The 21,714-nt window shown below is 36.5% G+C and overlaps 1 protein-coding gene across 25 annotated transcripts in view; it reads left to right on the top strand.

Moving 5' to 3' along the window:
- RIMS2 (regulating synaptic membrane exocytosis 2) overlaps window positions 1-21,714 on the top strand; it is a 531,876-nt gene that overhangs the window by 133,040 nt on the left and 377,122 nt on the right. For all 25 annotated transcript variants that reach the window (XM_068395878.1, XM_068395859.1, XM_068395866.1 and 22 more), the window contains one exon: window positions 15,129-15,439. In XM_068395878.1, the coding sequence (XP_068251979.1) occupies window positions 15,129-15,439 (311 nt within the window). The remainder of the gene's footprint in view (window positions 1-15,128; window positions 15,440-21,714) is intronic.

Genomic DNA, 21,714 nt, shown 5'->3' with positions numbered 1-21,714 from the left:
TAAATGTTGAAAGTGTACACACTGTTTTCAGAAGTCAGAGCAGATGTGCGTTTTCTACAGCGAGGTTAGCTATCTGAGTTACTCTCTCAAAAATAGTGTTATTCAACAAACATTTTTCAGGCAACATATAATTCTGACCCAGATATAAGAAAAATGCAATACTATCTTATTGCTTCAAAACGGAGGACAGATTTTCCATTGTTCAATAGCATTAGCTGAATCAGAGTCACAGTTAGATAGATCAGGCTGTAAATTGTATATCAGCTGTGCCACAGGAATATGTTTTTCACATTAGATACATTAAAAAACAAATACACTCTCTCTTTTTTTGTATTATATCAAGTCTTCTGTGTTGTCTGTTGGTAGCTTTCACACTTAAGTAATATTGATCTAAATTTTTGTTTTTTTCCTGAAAGAGTGCTTTCCTTCCTTCATTTGAAAGTATCAGTCGCATGGAATCCGTCTTTGAGAGTTTTACCTCTTTCTGGCAATTTAATTGAAGCTGGAACAATTTTGCCCTTGCAAACATTAGTTGTTGTGGGGGGAGCCCTCAATCTTCCAGAATTTCTTTTTTACAATGTACCATTTTTAAGAAGTCTTTCGAAATACTATCAGTGTACGTAAGTGTATTTTGAAGAATGGACTGGAATTTCAGTTCTGGTATCCATGATGGTAAGTTGATCTTCATAAGCTCAGTTGTGGTCAACCATTACATAAAACCAGGAGGCAGTTTACTGGAACGCTCATCATCTATCATCCACTTTGATTTAAACATATTACTGCAACTAGTGTCCTAATTGTAAAAAAACAAGGAACAAAACCAACCAAAAGACTACACAAAACTTTGTCAGTGCGTCTATGACATTTAAATTAGGATTTCAAATGTTTGATTTCTTTGTACTAGTAGATACAGGAAAAAAAAGAGAGAGCTTTCAAATTAGGGAATAAAATTAAAATCCTTAAAGTATATTTTTAGCCAATTACAAAAAAATAAAACACTTTATTGGTTCTAATTTGGAACTTGAGAGTTCTTGCTGCTGAATGCTCTGATAATATGACTTGTGCAACAAAAATATGAGGAAATCTTGAAATTTTTTTGGTCACTTTAATATAGGTAAATGAGTCTTATTTGGAACCAGGTATTTTAAGGAGAACCTGCATACTACTGAGGTGTAAGAATCTTTTTTTTTTTAAAAAAAAAGATGAAACCAAAGTGATCTAAAAATAAAAGTAGTTAAAGCATCTTGATCTGTGACTGATGTTCACTGTTGACACAGGGGATTTTGCAAATTCAGAAAGATTCAGGCACTTGCACTGTGAAAATTTGTACTTCACAGATTTGAAGAAATCCTAAAATACCTAAGCTTAGTTTTGTTTATAGGAAAGCTGACACTATAGCATGAACAATTTAATCAGAGAACACTGTAACGGGGGGGGACTATTCAAATACTTAAAGTTAGGTATTAAATCTATATGGGGCCTTTAAGCCTTTCAAGTATCTAGATTTGAAATCTAAAAGAAAAGGAAAATAAAATGAAACAGGAACCTTTGAAGAAATCTGGTTGACTTTAGGGGCTGTTTACAGAAATACCAGAAATACTGAGAGAAGACTTCAAAGTTTTGTTACAACTTTCCAAAGCCTTTTACTGTTGGTGCGATACTGTAACATTGCTAACATGATACCCGACCAAAGCCCACTAGAGGGAGCCAGAAATATTTTGTTATGATACTGCCAAGTTAATATTGCAGATTCCTAGAGTTGGATAAAAGGTAGAAATGGAAGTAAAGTGTAACACAATGCTGTGTCCTTTATGGCATATTCTAGTGTACGTGTCATATAATTGTCATAGGTAGGGGTTTTTTCATGCCCCAAATCCACAAAACAGGAGCTGTTTGCTGTGTAAGGTAATTATCTGAGCTAGAGCATGGCACAAGTTACAAACTTACACATAACAACTAGGGAAGAAAGAGATGGCTTTGTCAGAGAGAAATAGACCACTGTCTTCACTTTCAATAGAGATAAATGTGGGTTAGGTCTGGTCAAGAATTGGTAATGAAAACAGATGTAACTTCACATCCTGATAAGATAAAAAATTATTTCATAAAGAAACCATTGTGTCAGGATTTAATCTCAACAAAAGTGCCTGTTTAACCACTTTTCTTTCTGAAGCCTCAAACATTTCACCTAGCCCATTTATATACGCTGCATGCGGTGTGTCCACACACCTTGACTTGCTTGAGTCAATGTTGTCCGTAGTGTATGCTGAAAAAATGAAAGGAGAAGCAGAAGCTGCATGGAGATAACAATAGTAAGATATGCTAGTTTATCAAGGTAAATTGATAAGAGCTTCCAACTGTGAGCAGGAATGTAATAATTGCACAGCCTATTTGAAAATATTTCCTAACAAACTACATGCCCTTTGTTAAGCAAACTGCATGTCATTTCTAAGGCACAGGCATAGTTTCTGGGACATACTTCTAGGAAGCCTTTTATTCTGATAAGAACTTCAAATCCTGATGCAAAGTTTGTCCAGACTATATTACTTAATTATAAAGATAATTTTCTTTGAAAAGTCTACTAGTTGTAGCTGCAAACTGAAATCCTAGTGTGAATGCTTTTTTGAAGAGAGATTGCTAGCCTGTTCAGTTATTGATATTCTTCAGGACAATTAGCCCATGACTTGTTTCTTGTTCTTACCTTATCTGTATTCTAATATTACAAGTTTTGAAGGACATGAAGGACTTAAGGTATGAGACTGTGCGTTGTTCTGCTTTATACTGTCGGTTCGCATACACATAATGTGTATGTGAAGAGTTTTACCACCTTCTCTCTCTTTCCCTGCAAGAGGGAAGGATGCAAAAGAACAATAAAGCAGGAAGTGGCTGTTAAACTGTAGATACAATTATCTGAGTGAAATGCGAAGTAGTGCTTATTTTTGGAGAAAGCAGTAATTGTCACTAACAACACTTTCAAAGCCTGCTAATTTATACTAGCAGTGAAGGGGAAGCATTCACCTAGCTACCTCAACAGGCTGCTTAGCAGAAGGACTTTGCGTATGTGGGATTTGTAGATATTTTAAAGGAAGAAATAATTATGGAAGTACCGAGAGCTGTTAATATATATATAAAGTAGAAAGGTAGGCAATTAACCAGATGTGTTTCCTAACAAAGGGGATTATTTGACACTCAAATTAAAAAAAATAGCTTAATTTCATTGTACATAACTTCCTATTTCCTTTCATAAAATATGGGTGTTCTCTTCAGCATATTGATAAGTATTATATACCTGACTGTGTTAGGTGTCACTAAGTCTGTTGCTTTTCTGCTCTTATTCTCCTTTTCTGTTTTGAAATTCATTAAGCTGGCATACTGAAATACATGTAAAATATTTTTTTAATCTTAAATTTTCTTACTGTTCTGTCAAGGTTAACTGCGGCTGCATCTCGTGTGAGCACAAGACGTGTAGCTGTTGTAGCATGCTAGAATTCTATGATTCTGTGTGTCTTATCTTTTGTCTGAGCTTTGCAGCTTTCACTGAGAGCTGTGCTGCTGTGACTACATTGTTAGAATCTGGGCAGCAAGTTTATGTTAAGTTGAAGAATGTTTATGTGGGATTCAATACAGCAGTAACTGCATGATAAGCAACTCAATTTTTCTATTACCATTCTGTTCCATTTCATTACAGTTAGATCTTTCATTTTTCTCAGACAATTTCAGTAACGACTGATGACGGAGATGATATAAGTGGTGTAGTACTGTTGACATCAATTTAATGCCATCTGCATACAGACCCCAGGCTTATTGTGGTCCTGTCACATTTTCTCCCTTTTTGACATCTTGTTGATGTTGTTATTGTGTCTTGTAGTACTGAACAACCTGTGAACACTTAGTGCCATTCATCTTCAGTCAGTTTACAAGCATTAACTAATGAATGTGCTCAGCACCTCTGTACTGTAGATAATTTATTTTTATTAGCTGGTTCCTTAATGAAGCTGTGACATTAGTACAGAACTTTGATAATAAAGCTGCATAAATAACATCTAATTGCGACTTTCAGGCAACAAAAGTCTCAAAATCAAATCACTATAAGATACTTGAATACTTTTACCAGTGCCTTTGAGAGTAAAAAACTTTATGAAATAAAACAACTTGGAACTGTCATTTGGATTGTTTATATTGTGTGCCAAATCGGGTAGAATGCAGTATGCATTTTGCCTGAATTAATTATTATAAAAATATTTAAGAAAATAAGAAAATGTTGTAATATTTTCTTAAATAAAACGATATTTTCAGACATCCTGGATTTGTGTTATAAACTGTTAGCGTCAATCACTTTGTTATAAAACTATTGAAAATTAGTATTTCTAATGTCTATTTATATCAACTTACTCTAGTAATAACTGCCTATTTGTATTTTTCTACCAAGAAATTAACTGCCTTTCCTCCATCCCAAATTTTTGATCCATCAGCAGAGGTGCTCTAACAACAGTCTCTATAGAGAGAATTATTTTTTGAGGAATTAAGGGAACAAATAGGCAAAAAAAGTTGGACTGAGGAGTTCAAGGAACTTGTTTTTTTGCAGAGATGGCTAGTGATTAGAGTGTAACAATTAACTGTAACTTCTTTGCAGAAGATTAAATCATACAAGACCACCTAGAAATTACTGGTTAAACTGAAAGGATGAGTATTAATTGAATAATGATGTAGAGAGGAAAGCCATAAGCAACTTCTTAGCTGAGTTCCTCAAGCATTAGTACTAGGGAAGATCTTCAATATTTTCACTAGTGGCCTTGGCATAGAGAAAAAGAATGCCGTAATTAAATACATTGTCGACACAAAGTTGGACACTTATCGGTACAGGGGAGCAACAGGATACCGTATAATAAAGAACCAGATAACCTTGTGAACTCCAGTAGTAAAAATGAGTGAGATGAAATAGCACTAAGTATAAAATCAGGAATTTAAGGACTAATAAGAATTTCTACTCTGAACTACAGGCCAGGGACTCCTGTGTGGCTCAGTCCTGCTCAACAACCCTGAATTCTGCTTTCCATAGCAGGGTAGCTGTGTCCAAGCTGCTTATGAGGAGCAGTTCTTGCTCCATGCTGTTCTCCTACGCTGTGTGCTGGCATTGTCTGGGAGATGCTGGTTAGCAGAGGCCTAACTGTGCCAGGAAGCATAAGAATTAACAGGCAATCATGGGCCAGCACCGGGCCCCGTGACATCGTTATGTCTTGCTAGTATAGGCATAGCCTGAAAGAGCAAAATCTATTTGGTCTTGAAAAATGAAAGCAGAGAGGGTAAGTGATTGGTCTCTATAAAAACATCAGGCAGCGAACACTGAGGAGAGAAAGGAGCAGTTTAAACTAAATGACAACACTGGTACAAGAATAAATTGCAATAAACTAGCTTGGGATAAATGAGCACTGGAAATTAAAAGGCATTCTTTCTGTTGTAGCTGTAGGACTTGGAAAAGCATTTTGACAGCTTTTGGCCTCATTATTTCTAGTTAATTTTAAAATGGAACTTTATTAAATTATAAAGTTGATAAAAAATGCTGTTGCTGAAACAGCAGGTAACTGGAATCAATACACGAGTGTTCTTTCTATCTAGTATTCTTATTTAGTGAGCTTAAAGTTGCTGAGAAAAGTGACAGCAAATGTACGCTCAGTTCTCTTGCTTTCCTAAGATTGTTACAAATCTGAAACTTTAGTAAAGGTGTATCTTGGTCAGCTGTGCGTTCTCAATATATTACATAATTATGCAAGTTTCCAAGGTTAAAGAAAGACTTTGTGGAACCATGTTGTAGATTCTGTTCACTTACGGCAGGTTTATTTCATGCCAAAACCCATGCCACACTTATCTAATGAGCCCTCATGGCCCTGTGGAGTACTGTGTGGGCTTACAAACTCTGTTTTGGAAACAGTGCGGCTGTATTTGCTGGGACGTAAAACTCACCAGTGTGTACTATGTCCTGATGACACCTGATTTCACATTGGCTGTTTCCTCACTGGAAATCTTTACACCATCTAGTTCATGAAATCATGAAGGCTCGTGAAGGAGTTGTGTATGGTCAATATGGCACTGTGCAGGAATGTTCTGGTTTCAGCTGGGATAGAGTTAATTTTCTTCCTAGTAGCTGGTACAGTGTTGTGTTTTGGATTTAGGATGAGAATAATGTTGATAACACACTGATGTTTTAGTTGTTGCTAGGTAGTGCTTATCCTAAGCCAAGGGCTTTTCAGCTTCCCATGCTCTTCCAGAGAGGAGGTGCACAAGAAGCTGGGAGGGAGCATAGCCAGGACAGCTGGCCCAAGCTAGCCAAAGGGATATTCCATACCATATGATGTCATGTTCGGTACATAAACTGAGGGGAGTTTTCTAGCGGGGCACGATCGCTGCTCAGGGACTGGCTGGGCATCAGTCAGTGGATGGTGAGCAATTGCACTGTGCATCACTTGTCTTCCTTGGGCTTGCTTTTTCCCTCTTTTGGTTATCTTCCTTTTCATACAATTATTATTATTAGTAGTAGTATTAGTATTATTTTAATTTTATTTTTATTTCAGCTATTAAACTGTTCTTATCTCAACCCATGAGTTTTACTTTTTTTTTTTTTCTCAATTCTCCTCCCCATTGCGGGGAGGAGGAGTGAGCAAGCGGCTGTGTGGTGCTTGGTTACCAGCTGGGGTTAAACCACGACAAGGAATTATGCGCTATTTCCATTGACATTGATAGAAACACTTTGGACTGGACAGTGTTGACTTGTGCCTGTGCCATAATGAAAAAAGGAAATTAGTGCCTTTACAGATCTTGAAGAGTATCATTTATTTCATATGTGAACTGCTTCTTTTTATACAATATGCTTTAGGAAGGGTATGCTCTGGCTTATATCAACCCACCTACGTTAGTGTTCCAGCTAACAGTTTCTATTCCTACTGTGCATGTGGAAGCTTTTTTCACATTTTTTGAACGTAAATAATCTGTTTTCCTAATCAAATGTCTTATTCGCTAATTGTACTCTTGGTTGAAAAAAAATGTATGAACAAAATTGCTAGTATATGCCTTAAGGATAATTAAAAAATTGATACGAGAGAGATGCATTGTCCATTAGGATGATCAGTACAGCATTAGTACAAAAGACTGAGTATACCTTTTTAAAATTGTAGTCACTTGTGATATTTTTCTCTTATGCTTAAAAGATAGAATAATGTAACTACATACTGTATCAAATGCATGCACAAGAAGGAATATACTTATTTTATGCCGACTTGGTTGTTTATGACCATCATAACTTTTTCCATTCACTACAAACTCAAGAGCAAATGTGCAATATAGTTGCTCTCTCAGTATACAGAATTTTTGTGTGCAAATACGCATATCCTTTACAGTATACGTTAAGATGTTAGTCTCATACCAGTATTGTAAGCTTTCCGACTTTTATTAACTGGTATTGGAATACTTGTGGTATTTAATACAATTTTGGGGGATGGTTATCCCTCGTGTCATTATGGGTATAGGGCCAATAAACATTACAGAAGTTTTGGCATTCGGTCAAACTGATTATAACTTTAGTGCTTGCATAAAAGTGAAAGTCAGTGCCATAGCACAGACTAGTGGCATAGCAAAATATTGAAAAAATAAGTAATCTTTATCAACTCTTATAATAGTCACAAATTCAGATATTATCTTTGCTCCTGTGATATACTTCATTGACTAAATGCATTAATTTCACAGAAGGAAATGGTGTGACACAAAGGGTGAAGGTAACCCAGAGGTATAGTTGAATAAATAAGGTAGGGTTGAATGGATAAATACTAAGTTATAACCTCTGTTTGCTATGGTGCAGTATCAGAATAGACTAGACTAGACTAGACTAGAATAATTTCGGTTGGAAGGGACCTACAATGATCTAGTCCAACTGCCTGACCACTTCAGGGCTGACCAAAAGATAAAGCACATTGTTAAGAGAATTGTCCAAATGCCTCTCAAACACTGACAGGCTTGGGGCATCGACCACCTCTCTGGGAAGCCTGTTCCAGTGTTTGACCACCCTCTACATAAAGAAATGCTTCCTAATGTCCAATCTAAACCTCCCTGACCTACAATCTTCTGATTGTAGGAGAAGCTATCATGCAATAATGTTATTAATTTCTTTTTAGATTATATGAAATCGTGCAGATTCATTTTGCTTTGAAAGAGAAGCAGTAAAATTGATCGATATCAAATAAAAATCTAAACCATCTTTAAGGAATATTTCATAGTACTGTAGCCACTCCAAGTTTTTGTTCTCAGCTACAATCAAATAAATCCAGAGTTGTTCTGTTGACTTTAAAACAGTTATTTGGGATTTATTTTTATGTAGAAAAGTAGTTAACAAAATGAAGTTGCAAATGATCATAGAATCATTCAGTGTGGAAGGGACTTGGGATTTATCTAGTCCAACCTCCTGCTCAAAGTAGGACTGACACTGGAAAAGAAAAGAGAAAAACTATTAAGTTTCAAAAAAGAATAGATGCTTGGAAAAAAAACAGCAGGAAAAGGAAAAAAAGATTTCTTTGAAAAAAGGTAGAAATTGATGATGAGCAGGTCCTCATGTTTACATTATGACTTGTCTGTACAGTCAGAGCAGTAAACTGAATTGGAAAATTTTCTGCTTCATTAAAAATATATCCAGATTCTGCTGTTTACAATGTATGAGCATGAAGTTGGTATGATTTATTCCCTTCACTCCAAAATAATGAATTTGTGTCTTTAAAATAGCTCTTAGTAACTACAAAAGATGCATCAGTAATCTGGACCTGAACTTATAGAATGATGATGTCTCTATAGATGAGCCCTAAATCCTCCAGCCATTGTAAAAGCCTCCATGTTTTCCAGAAATATGAATGTTGGCTATTGATAGCACATGCTATGTATGTCTTACACGGTTGTAGGCAGTTGCTTCCATTAAAAAGGAATATCAAAATTAAAAATTTTAAAGGAAGCACCTCATAGAAAGGAATACAAATTTTCCCTCCCTAATAATGGAAATCAGTCCTCTTAGCTGTAGGAGAGAATACAGATTTCAGATGGGGGGGGGCGGGGAGTGAATTGTTTTTTAGAGCAAACATGAGCCATTTTTTTGGTGGTGTCTAGAACCAAATAGATAGGATTTTATATTTTATCTAACGTCGTGAAGTCTTCTATTCTAGTTCAAAGAGCTTTGAACTCTAAATAATATGCAGAGTACTAAAAAGTTCTACTTTTGATAGGGACAATTAATAGTGCTGTTGTTATTTTACTGGAAAACTTTGGGAGAATTTGATTGTTCAGAAACAAACCAATAACCAGAGAAGCAGTTCAATCTCATTTTCTGGGGAGACAATGTTCAAAGTGACCCTCACAGTCCCCGAACCAGGAGACTCACTGATTAAACTTACAGTTCTTTGGAAACACTGTTGTATCTCAAATATGCAAAATAAGGAAAGATCAGCAGAAACTGGGACTAGAGGTAAGGAAGATACCATTGGACTCTATGTATAGTTGAGCCATATTAGCCAAAGCTGCATAGATTGCTGTATAATCATAACTTCCATGACTGTACAGAGGAAGCTGACTCATGCTACTGAGTGCCAACGCTGACTTGGCAGCATCTATTCCAAGTCAATGTAGTGACTGGTGGAGAGATGAAATACTCTTTCCTCGAAAAAGATTCCTTGGTACAGGGTGGCTTCAAACATTGCACTGCTCCGTGATGTAATGAAGTTGTTTTGCATCTGTGACATTGAAAAAAAAAAGGGACAAACTGTAGTATGTTATTAAACATGATTAGTTACCTTGGTGTTGCACCCAAGCAAAGAGTTTTCCTGCTCTTCCATTTTTCTTCCCCTTCCTTTCAGTGTTGTATTCTTGTCACCTTGTATAATGTTTAAGGAATTGTATCTTATGTAAAATATGAGGACAAAAAAAAAAATATATCTATATTTAAACCAAGTAAAATTTTCCGAAGAACACTAGCAACAAGCACAATAGTTAATATGACGCTAATATATTAGGTGCTTCTGCCAAGCAGATGAACTCTAAGACATTTGGTAAAACCATAATAATGAAACTGTCCTATGGAAGCCTTCCAGTACGATTTTGCACTTCTGCACACCTGTAATTCAAAGTAATTTTCTGAAGGCTGATGAAGATTTGGTGTAACTATTTCTTAGATTGTAGTGTCTAAGCTATCAAACTCAGGCTGATATGTAATCAAATATAATGTGCCTTTAAATAAAGTAAGATTTCCATTTTGTTCTTAGAAGTTAGTGCTAGGCCATCTATAATTATACTTAAGGGAACAGTGAATGGTATTTTGTAAAGTAGCTGTCTTTTCACATAATTTATCTGAAAATATTAAAATGGTTGTCATACTATATCCTTTTTATTAAATTACGTATTTTTTGCTTTAAATTGTCTGCAGATGTAATTTCTTTATAAATATCTTTTCCGTTTTATTGAATTTAAAGTGGTGTGTGAAATGCGTTTTGAAGAATTTAAGAGAGAAATTTGTAATGTTTTATTTAGGACAATACAAAGGAGTGATTTTTTTGTGCATTAATTATGTCTGATGTGTAGATATGAAATGGCTGCTTATTGCAGGTTTTGTAGAATTTGTTTTTGTGGGCTCATGTAATAAAAAGTGCTAATATTATGTGATGAAAGCTTTTAGGCAGTGTTAGCAGAAGTGAGAGCACATTATGAATAATCTTGTAAAAAATTGTGAGAAATCCAAAATAAGTTAGAACTTGTTTTTTGTGGATGGATTGAATCTTTGTGAATGGAAAGCACATGGAAGGTTTGAGGTAAATCTGTCTTATCCAAAGTTGGAATACTTCTTTTCAGTGCTGTATAAAAAAAGAAATTTGTCTTAAAAAAACAATTTAAATTAAGGGTTAATGTGAAAATGTCAGGCTAGATATATTTTGTGTGGTTATTTTCACACTTTACAGGAGAAATTTATTCGAAAAGACCGTCAGCAATTCTTATCCTAGGCACTAGATGGTGTTTCAGCCTTTTGTACTGAAATGCACATCTCGACACAGTGCCACTAGCACTTTAGATTCTAGTTTTAAATTAGTGCTTAAATAATAGTTAGAGATGTTGGAGAGCAGATTTTTGCCCATTTTTTTTTTTTTCAAATTGGGAGTGTTCCCATGTTAGGAAGAACTGACACAAATTGGAACACTGATGTTCATGTACAAAATGTGTTGATGACTGTTGAACTCTTCAAGGTGGTGGTTAGGAGATTTGAAAATGGGTGTGGTAGGTAGTGTACCTGCTTTAAAGTGCAGATTTCTGATGTAAGGGATTAGCCCTTTTTAAATTACTGTTTTAGAAGGGAAACTTCTGTGGTTCTTGTTTGCACATATGTCAAAATACATGTATTAAGCATGTAATCCTCTTGTGTGGTCTCCCCTTCCCGTCTCTGCTGTGCTGCTGTCACAGTCACGTGATATGCTCTGTCCTGGAGGGGACTTGGCAGGGACAGAGCTGCTCTGCGTGTGTGTGAGCTGCTGAGCGCTCTGTCGCAGGCACCTGGGCGCAGAAGGAGAAATCCTGTCCAGGAATACGCCAGCCACCTTACCGTCTGTGCTCTTATGACGCTATCTTACATGCATGTCTGTCATTTAATTGAGAGGTTTGGACTGTAAATGACCAGTATTTTTAAATTGCAAGAATGCTTCTACATGCTAGGATAAGATAGAGAAGTCAGTTTAGCCCTGTACTAATCGAGGGCTTGAATTTCTTGGTGCTCACTGGAAGCACGTAAATGTCTATGTGTGCGTGACCATTGCCATTCTGTTCATTGTGTGTGGTTTTTGAAGCCGAAATTATAACTGCTTTGGTCAACACTTTGGAAGTCTACATGTAGAAAGTACGTTGGAAATAAGGCTTTATCGGAACTGTTAGCTATAAATGTTATGCAGCTCTTAGAAATGCAGGAAAAAATCTGCAAAATACATAAATATATGCATTTTTCATGCTGTGTGTTTGAATTTTTTTCAACATGATATACCTTAAGTAAATTTTTCTTTGTTTTAAAATTTTCTTTGTTTCATGAGGTGCTTTCAGTATATGTAAAGGGCAAGTGTCATGAGGATGGAGCCAGGCTCTTCTCAGTGACATCCCTTGACAGGACAAGGGGCAATGGGTGCAAGCTGGAACACAGGAGGTTCCACATAAATATGAGGAAAAACTTCTTTACAGTGAGGGTAACTGAACACTGGAACAGGCTGCCCAGAGAGGTTGTGGAGTCTCCTTCTCTGGAGATATTCAAAACCCGCCTGGACGCGTTCCTGTGTGATATGATCTAGGCAATCCTGCTCCGGCAGGGGGATTGGACTAGATGATCTTTCGAGGTCCCTTCCAATCCCTAACATTCTGTGATTCTGTGATAAGTGCTCATGTTGTTTCATGCAGGTCTGACCCAATTACTTTGGTCATCTGTAAGGAACATTGCACAGTGGAAACAGTTGGAACCAGACTGACTTCAGGAGGGCCTGGGAGATAACATGATGTCTTCCTTGAAGTGTCACTGACAGTCAGTGAAATACAGCTTCCAAGCTGTAGAGATGGAAATAAAATACCAGATGATGGTACAGTAGATAGCGACAACAAAGATAGTCATAGCATCTTCAATCAGGGACTGGGCTTGATCGAACATTTATCATAATATGTTTGCTTCTTTCATATAGGTTTCGCAGCACTGAAAATTGCATTGCTATACACTGTCATCTACCTAGTTTGGCAGGAGCTGAGATTTGTATTGAAACAGATCACTAAAATTCGTGTGTCACGGGGAAAAGGTTAGGTCAGGTGAACTCTTCCTGATTCTACTTTTAGAGAAGGAGATCTTCTGAATGAATGTGATTCAATGACCTCTCATTCTGTTGGGTACAAGAGAATAATACTGGTCATCCCGGAGTGCATTTTCCTGGGACAAAACGTGGCTGTCAGCCAAGAGCATAGTTGCTCAAGTGTTCAGACTGTGATACCTGTTTTTTGTGGCATTTTAACATCTACTAATAGAAGGAAAAATAGCACACAAAAACATTAGGGGATTTTATCTTGTAGTCAGTCAAATTGTTATATGTATGTATACTTAAATAATTGTTTCAGATCTGGTCCTTTCTTTGTGCTGACACATCTATGGAAAGTTTAGAACTTCTTTCAGCTGTGTTCAAGCCAAGCAGAAATAGTAAAGGCTTTCATTTGCTATTGATTAAAGAGGGCAACAATACGTCTGTCTTTGGTGCTGAAATTTCAGTTTGGAGCTTTTGTGTACTTTCTAACTTAATTAGCAAAGGTAAAACAGATCTGTTCTTAAATTTGTATTTGAATGATGGCCAGGCCTGAAGCATACACAGTATTGACCTTTGTTTTCAGGACATCTAACCTTCTTCAGACAGCAAGCTGCTAATCAGGGAGTCTCTCTTTTTTTTACCCACAGTGCTTCGATAGTTTGTTCCGTCTGGTTGAAATAAACATACACGAGTTCTCATAGGTGGAGTATCAGCACTATAAAAAGTCAAGAAGGACGTTTACCAGGATGGGGCATATTGCCACCATTAAATGGGCAAGTGATGCCTCCTTTTCCTGCCCCAGCCTGGCAGTTTGTGAATGAGGCAGTCAGTGAGTTTGAGATGAACCTTGCATCCAAGTAGCCTTCTATACGAAGCTTTCATCAAAATATTTTTGGTGAGACTTGACTAGACAGCATGGTCCAAATTTTCTATTAGATAACTTCCTGGAGAATAAAAATAAGATACAGATTGAAGCTTCTGAAACCTTTTCTGGTGGACTGAGCTAGATGTATTGTGGAGGTAGAAACCACATTGCCCATGTGATTCAACCATCGAGCTAGCTGCATTTAAAAGAATAATGAAGAGTGTTAATGTAAGCCTTTGAATGTCCTGTACTTTAAACCCTTGAAAAAGAGGCAGTTCGGTGTAGGATTAGAACTGGAGGCATAATAATTAGATTGAAGACCGCGTGTAGACATTCAAGGAACATCTAATAAAAATGATACAGTTTTGTCTGTGAACTAAGACAAAATATATAAAAAACAGAAAAGCTGAGTTAAGGCTAAAGAAAAATTAAGATTAAGGAGTAAAGGACTAAACTTGCAGTGAATTAATGCTATCTACACTCCGGATTTTAAGATAACACAATAACCAGTTTGAATGTGCCACTATATTAATAACTGGTCTGTTGTATTTGATTCATTACATCCTGATTTATTCTCATATAACTTAAGAACTGAATGTGAAATTAACTTACAGATAATTGGCATTGACAATTTCCTGCACTGCCGTGTGACTAAGGTGATAGGATACAAAAGCTTTGCAAGCAAGTACATTTCAGAATATTAAAAAATCTCATTACTACGCACAGGATTTCACAACCGGGAAGTTGTAATCATTTTAATAATTAGTAAGCATACAGTGAAAGCTGTGTCTTGGCTATGGAGAGACTCACCACCTTATATATTGAGTTACTTTATTTATAAAAGGGCTTTAATTTACAATAGTTTTGAAAATCAAGTCACTTCCTGAAGTTACCTTCTTCATGTAAATATAAGATACAGACCACTGCTGAAGTAAATCAGCAGAGCATTTTGGAGAATTATAAAATTAATTATTTGCAACAGCAGAGGGTCTATTCCAAAGTTCCTTACTCTTAGTAGGAAAATGGATTAAATGCTTAATGAATTTTTTATTCCTTTTTTCTATCATCCTGTCATCTTCAACCTATAGTCTTTATTTTCAGATCTTACATTTACTGCCATTGGAATGTCAGTATGTAGAACCTTTTCATTTATATTGCTACTATCTGTGGTTTTTCCTTGCATTATGAATGATGAAGCAAAAGTAGAATAAAAGTATTTTTGTGTTTGTATTTTTTTCTAAAACCATTTCCTCCAAGGTTTTAGAGACATATTTTATTCTGCTGTGGCTAAACTGCTATAATTTTAATAGAAAGGATTAAAATAGTATTCTTTCTGCCTTTGGAAATGGCAACAATCAGTTGATGTGTGCTTGATGAAAATTTTGTATACAGTGTTTACAAGATAACAGATTTTCCATTTAAATATGTCTGAACAGGTAATGTGGGTATGTAACTTGTGCCGAAAACAACAAGAAATCCTCACAAAATCAGGAGCCTGGTTCTATAACAGTGGATCAAATGCACCACAGCAACCTGACCAAGAAGGTATTAGAGGTCTGCGGAACGAGGAAGCACCTCAAGAGAAAAAAGCAAAGCTGCAGGAACATTCACAGTACCAAGGACCATCAAGTGACATATCCACACAAGTTTTGGACAAAAACAGATCTCAAGGGCTCACAAGACAAGACTCAATTAAGAATGGTTCAGGAGTAAAGCATCAAGTAACAAATGACACAACATCAGACAGGTAAGAAAGTTTTTGTTTATACAGATAAGATCTGCTAAATTTACGCTACAAATTTTATCTTTTTAAGTTTTATCTTATTTTTATTCCATAAACTATAAAATACATACTGGGCTTTTTGAAACAATCCTAAGAAGCAGCAGCTCAGGAGTCTCTTGTTGTATTCAGATGATCATGGACAATATGTGTTGATTCCTTCTCATTAAAAAAACAGCAGGGAAAATGACAGTTGCAATGTGACAGAGCTTGTCCATGTGCTTGCAACTTTGTCGAATCATAGTCATTTTGCTCCAAAGAATGTTACCATATTTCTTTTGTGGACACAAACGTTATAGTAGAATTTTAGTAATCCAAAACAGGGCTCAATGAAAGGTTAATGGAAGATGGTGGCTGTTCAGACTACCAAATTAAAACATCTAGTAGTACTTGCAGTGATATAGTATTGAAGGTTGTGAAATCTTTGTGTGATGATGTGAGTCTTTTCATGGTTTCTCAGTTTCTTGCTGTTAGTTATTGTCATTAGTATGAAATTTTTTTCTTCACTGGTTTAACTCAGTGTTACTTGGCATTGGTTGAAACTGTGACTGTTTCAGCGCTAAGGTAGTAGCACCCAGTTTAGCCAGAGGCTGGAGCTGGAATTTCCCTCCCTTTTTCCTGATATGATTGTACCAAAAGGCACCAGAAGACTCTCAAGCTCTCAGGCTACATTTTACTGGAAAACAAAAGTAAAAACTGTTTCATTGAATAAATTTAATTTCTTTCTAAACGAGACCAGAATAGCACTTTAAATATGGTGGGAAGGGAAAGGAGAGTGAGCTTGCTCACGTGTTTCCATCTAAATGATACCCTCTCTCCAGAGACCTCCACCTGCCTTAAAATTTGGTAGCCAGAGCGGTATAATCTGGCAGCCTTCCTCTGCTGCCCAGCTATGACCTCATTGCCATATTTATTCCCCAATCTTGAAAAAAGTTAGACAGCTATAATATCTTTTACGGCTAATATAATTGAAGTTGTTTTCGTTTTCCCTTGCCTCTTGTATTCCACCATATTTTATTTCCTGTTTTTTGTCTTTTTTAGGAACAAATTGAATATAATTAATCTAACCATTTTTGTTTAACTTATTTTGCCTGTTGCCCTTTGCTCTAATTTCAGCTGATGAGTTCGGTACCTAGTGGCTCCGAGTGCTCTTCAGTTATATGTGAGGTCTCTGAGAAATACAGCTGGCAGCTTAACTTGATGCTAAGGAGCAGGAGGGAGAGACTAATTCTCTTGTGGTTCTTTTTTTTTTTCTTAATTTTGCCAGGAAAATGGTATAATACATAATGTGATGATTAAAAAATGCTTTCTTGTTCTCAGCAATAATTTAACTCTGGAAGTTTTTTTTATATTATCTGCATGCAGAGAGGGATATACAAATAAATATATAATTCAGATATGTAATATGCATTTACCCTAAGGAGAGTTATATGATAAACATGGACAGTATACAGTAATATTTACCAATGGGAAGAACGTAGACTTTGTGCCTGAAATCAGATCTGTTCTGCTGATTGTGATAGCTTCTACTCAACATATTGTTTAAATCCAGATTGTTTTTTCAGTTATTACCCTCTTCCTGTTTTATTTGGATATATACACTAGTGTTCTGTAATTAACATATACAAGTATTCTTGGAATATGTTTATGATATATATTACATGCTATTGAAGGTTAGAGGGTCTTCTGAATAATTTTCTTCCCTAATGTTCCTTACATTAACAGTCTTTCCTTTGCTGGAGATAATGAAAAAGACTCCTCCTTTATGACCAAGGAATGTCTAATTGGTCAAATGGGATTTTAGAGGAGAATATCAGCATCTCCGAGAGATATCCCAGAATTCAAGGATGGGGATAAGCCTTAAGTTTGGACCCGTATATGCTGTGGTGCCATTGCTACTCTCAGCAATAATACTGGGAAGGCTTACAATTTTATAACATTCAGCCACTGTCAAGAGCAGAAGAGAATATATTATTACCTTTATACTGAAGTAATGCATAGAATATATATCATAATTTGATATAATTTTAGTATTAATATTTATAAATCCATATATGTTCTGCTTACTATTATTGATCAAGTTAAAAAAGCTAATTTTATCCATTTGAAACTTGCAGTTGTGGTCAAGCAATTGTATATAACTTTTCCTTAAGGCTTCTGGTCTTCTGCCTTCTTTTCTGAATGCTTCATGTTACCTCATTTTTTTTTTTTAACATTAACTGAAAAAATGAGCCAGTAGAGAAAGATGTTATAAGGGAGACTGTGACAGGGTTTTTTTAATTATTCTTAAATTAATATTCTGTGCAAATTGAGCTATTCTAATATGGTAGACCATTTGTCTAGAAAAGCTAATTCTAGGAGAAAAACATGGCCATTCAAAATGTCCAAAATAATAGGGAAATAGCCAAAAAAGTCTCAAATGTTTAGAAGTGGTTGTTTATCTTGCACAACGTCAATAATAGAAGTAAGTAGAAAATGAGAACTATATTATCTGTTTTATTTTTCATCTCAAACACATTAGTTTTGACACAAAAAATAATTTTAAAAGTTAAAAACAATAAAACACTTGTGAAGAAAGTGTTGCTAAGACTCTGTACTGTTGGGTTCTTATGATTTGAATAGAAAGTTAAAATGTCAGTTTTTTTCAAAGTTTGTTGAACATTTGCAGCTTCCTTTGATGTTGCAGCAATCATTATTTAGTATTTCTTTATATCAAGCATCATATATCTTATCTTGGTCAGCTGGAGGCAAGTTAGTCAGGAAGGGCAACATTCAGTCCTTGAATCTCAAGAATATCAATGCCATTTCTGTGTCATTCCTTACTGCACCTTCTTTGGTTGTGCTTTTTTGTTTTTCCATTCTTGAGTAGTACTCACCATGTTTTTTTCCTGTTTTCTTTACTAGTGTTGTTCTTCATTAAAATAATATTCATTGTTTCAACCACTGGACTAGTATTCTGTTCCCTTGACGTATGCAACAGTCCCATTTGCAGTCAATAGATCCCAAACTGTTCAGACAGGCAGATAGGTACTTGATTGTAGATCTCTGACTGATCTGAAATTTGTTGCCTTAAAGAAGTCTGGGATGATTTTGGATTGTGCATCTCCAAGGACTTACAAAAGAAAAGAGAAGTCAAAAACTGTTCAGGAGCAAGTTGTACTTACCACCAGAACAGTTTTCCATTATTAAATTTTTTTGATAATCCAATATTTATAATCTGTTTTACAGTGCTTTTACTGCTTTCTGTGTCATAAACCCATGGAGAAGGCAGAGGCAGCAGGCACACTGTAGGATCCAGTGTTAGATTACTTTCAGTAATTGACCATCTTACATTTGACATTTTTTGAGGTGAGACTAGCATAATTTGTAATGCATGGGGATTTTATGCTAAGGGCAGTTGAGAAGTAACCATATGTAGTGGTTTTCACAGACTTAACCTTGTGAGCAGAGTATGGATGCTGATGCAGTATAATGCTAGACTCCTTGAAAACTGCCAAATGATGTGAATGAAAGAAATGCAAAATGTTACCCTATGTAATCCATAGACTCAGGAGGTCCATTCTGAAGTCTGCTGTGCACAGATGGTATATTTATGGCTGTATGCACTGCAGTTCTTTGCTTTGTGCTGTCCAATTTCACATTAATTCTGGATTATACAAAAGGGTCCTTTTTATTTTATTTTGATCAAAAACATTCATGTGCTCTATTGTTCCCAAGACCTATGCTACTCATCATTCAATACATTGTGTTTTCTTTCTAGCAGCAAAATCATTTGAATAGACATAATATTTTTTTCAGTCATTTTGTAGCAGGCAATCAGCTTGCGAAATGGTTGATTTCTTCATTCCAAAGCCTAAGCCAAAGCAAGTGTTTATAATGTTCTATTAAAATGTGTACAACAACCTAATAATAAAAGCTGGGGAACAGGCAACCTTAATGTTGATATAAAGCTTTTTTATATGTCATTCTGTTTGCCTGAATTGTTAGGTCAATTGTTGCCATGCTTGAGTAGTAAAATAATTATTTTTCTTTCTCTTGGTAGGATCCATTGTAAAGCCATTTCAGTCATCTTCCACATATGAATTCAATGCTTTAAACTGTAAATCTTTTGTGACACTGCAGAGGTGTTTCATCACAAACCTCGTTTCTATATATGTTGCATTTCACAATCCTTTTTAAGCAATAGCTCTCTTGAAGTAGGAAACAATCCATGCATCTTCGCAGTGCAAGGTTATGATGACATAACTATTTCTGATCTAATGCCTATCTGAAAGCATATTATGTAGTTCAGGTAGATGTGAATGATGAAGTGTTTTGTGGGTTTTTTTTCTTTCTTTTCTTTTTCCCCTTATCCATCCTGTATGAATCCAAAATCCTTTTCAAAATTTGAAAACCTTAACTTTTAATTTCACAGAATCACAGAATCACAGAATGTTAGGGATTGGAAGGGACCTCGAAAGATCATCTAGTCCAATCCCCCTACCGGAGCAGGATTGCCTAGACCATATCACACAGGAACGCGTCCAGGCGGGTTTTGAATGTCTCCAGAGAAGGAGACTCCACAACCTCTCTGGGCAGCCTGTTCCAGTGTATGGTCACCCTCACCGTAAAGAAGTTCTTCCTCATATTTAAGTGGAACCTCCTGTGTTCCAGCTTGCACCCATTGCCCCTTGTCCTGTCAAGGGATGTCACTGAGAAGAGCCTGGCTCCATCCTCATGACACTTGCCCTTTACGTATTTATAAACATTAATGAGGTCACCCCTCAGTCTCCTCTTCTCCAAGCTAAAGAGACCCAGCTCCCTCAGCCTCTCCTCATAAGGGAGATGTTCCACTCCCTTAATCATCTTCGTGGCTCTGCGCTGGACTCTCTCTAGCAGTTCCCTGTCCTTCTTGAAGTGAGGGGCCCAGAACTGGACACAATATTCCAGATGCGGCCTCACCAGGGCAGAGTAGAGGGGGAGGAGAACCTCTCTCGACCTGCTGACCACACCCCTTCTAATCCACCCCAGGATGCCATTGGCCTTCTTGGCCACAAGGGCACACTGCTGGCTCATGCAATTTACAATATATATTTGTCATGCATTCTATTAGTGTAAGAAAAGCTCTCCTCAAGGATTTTTTTCATGAGATTGAATGCAAAAAAAAAGTGAAAATATTGTGAGAAAGTTTGTTTTCACATTTCATGAGCCAATTTATTGTTGTTGCCTCTATCAGAAGGTAAGCCATGTCAAAAAAAGAGAATTGGTTCTTGGTATCTGTAAAGATCATGATCTGTAAGATCATGATTTGAAGCAAGACTAATGAATAAAGCTGTCTGAACCCTTTTCAGATTAACTGGAAGGATATGAGATTAAATAATAAAAACCAGAATGAAAACAATTGAAAGAGTGAGCAGCTGCAGAGCTGCACAACAGCACTATTTATTTTCCAGGCCAGCAGATACAGATGAAATATATCCTCCTTCTGTCTTCCTTCCCTTCTCTTTTCAAAGATATATATGTATTTTTGGGGTTAATTTTCTATCATCCCTTTTATCTCAGGAAAAAAGAGGATTTTAATGGTGATTTCCACCTGCTATTGTGGGTTTGGAGGATGCATCTTATTCTGAGTAAGAACTGCAAACAAGACTGTTGAGGCGACTTGGGTCTGAAGATGCAGGTTCTGTGCATATATTCTTTATGGAAAGTATACACGTGTTTCCCACATATAAAGATTTTCTTCTATTGCGTTACCAATGGCAGTAGAATGAAAGTGGTCCCCTGTGTCCTGTTGCTTCTGTTCTTGGAAGGAGTGCCAGTATGAGTTGGCAGCGTATGCTCTGTCTTTTGGGACTGCAGCTGGGGATGTCAGTATGAAGAGAGAGAAAAAAGAGACCAAAATAAGAGGGAAGAGGAGGGGAGAGGAAAAAGCAGGCATAAGCTAGCTGAGAAACGTCAAAGAGCAGCGGGAATTAAATAAATAAAAATGTCTGTCCATCTGTTTCATGTTTAATCTTTTTCAAATGGCTCTTCTTTAATTGCTGGATTATGAACAACTGATGCTGAGAACATCACTGATGGTAGTATCACAGAATCAACTAGGTTGGAAGAGACCTCTGGGATCATCGAGTCCAACCTTTGACCTAACACCACTGTGTTAACTAGACCATGGCACTGAGTGTGCCAGTCTTTTCTTAAACACCTCCAGGGATGGTGACTCCACCACCTCCCTGGGCAGCCCATTCCAATGCCTAATAACCCTT

Source organism: Nyctibius grandis, chromosome 3 (genome assembly GCF_013368605.1).
Source record: "Nyctibius grandis isolate bNycGra1 chromosome 3, bNycGra1.pri, whole genome shotgun sequence".
Taxonomy (NCBI): Eukaryota; Metazoa; Chordata; class Aves; order Nyctibiiformes; family Nyctibiidae; genus Nyctibius; species Nyctibius grandis.
The sequence above is the reverse complement of the archived record's forward strand: the minus strand, read 5'-3'. Positions and strand labels throughout refer to the sequence as shown.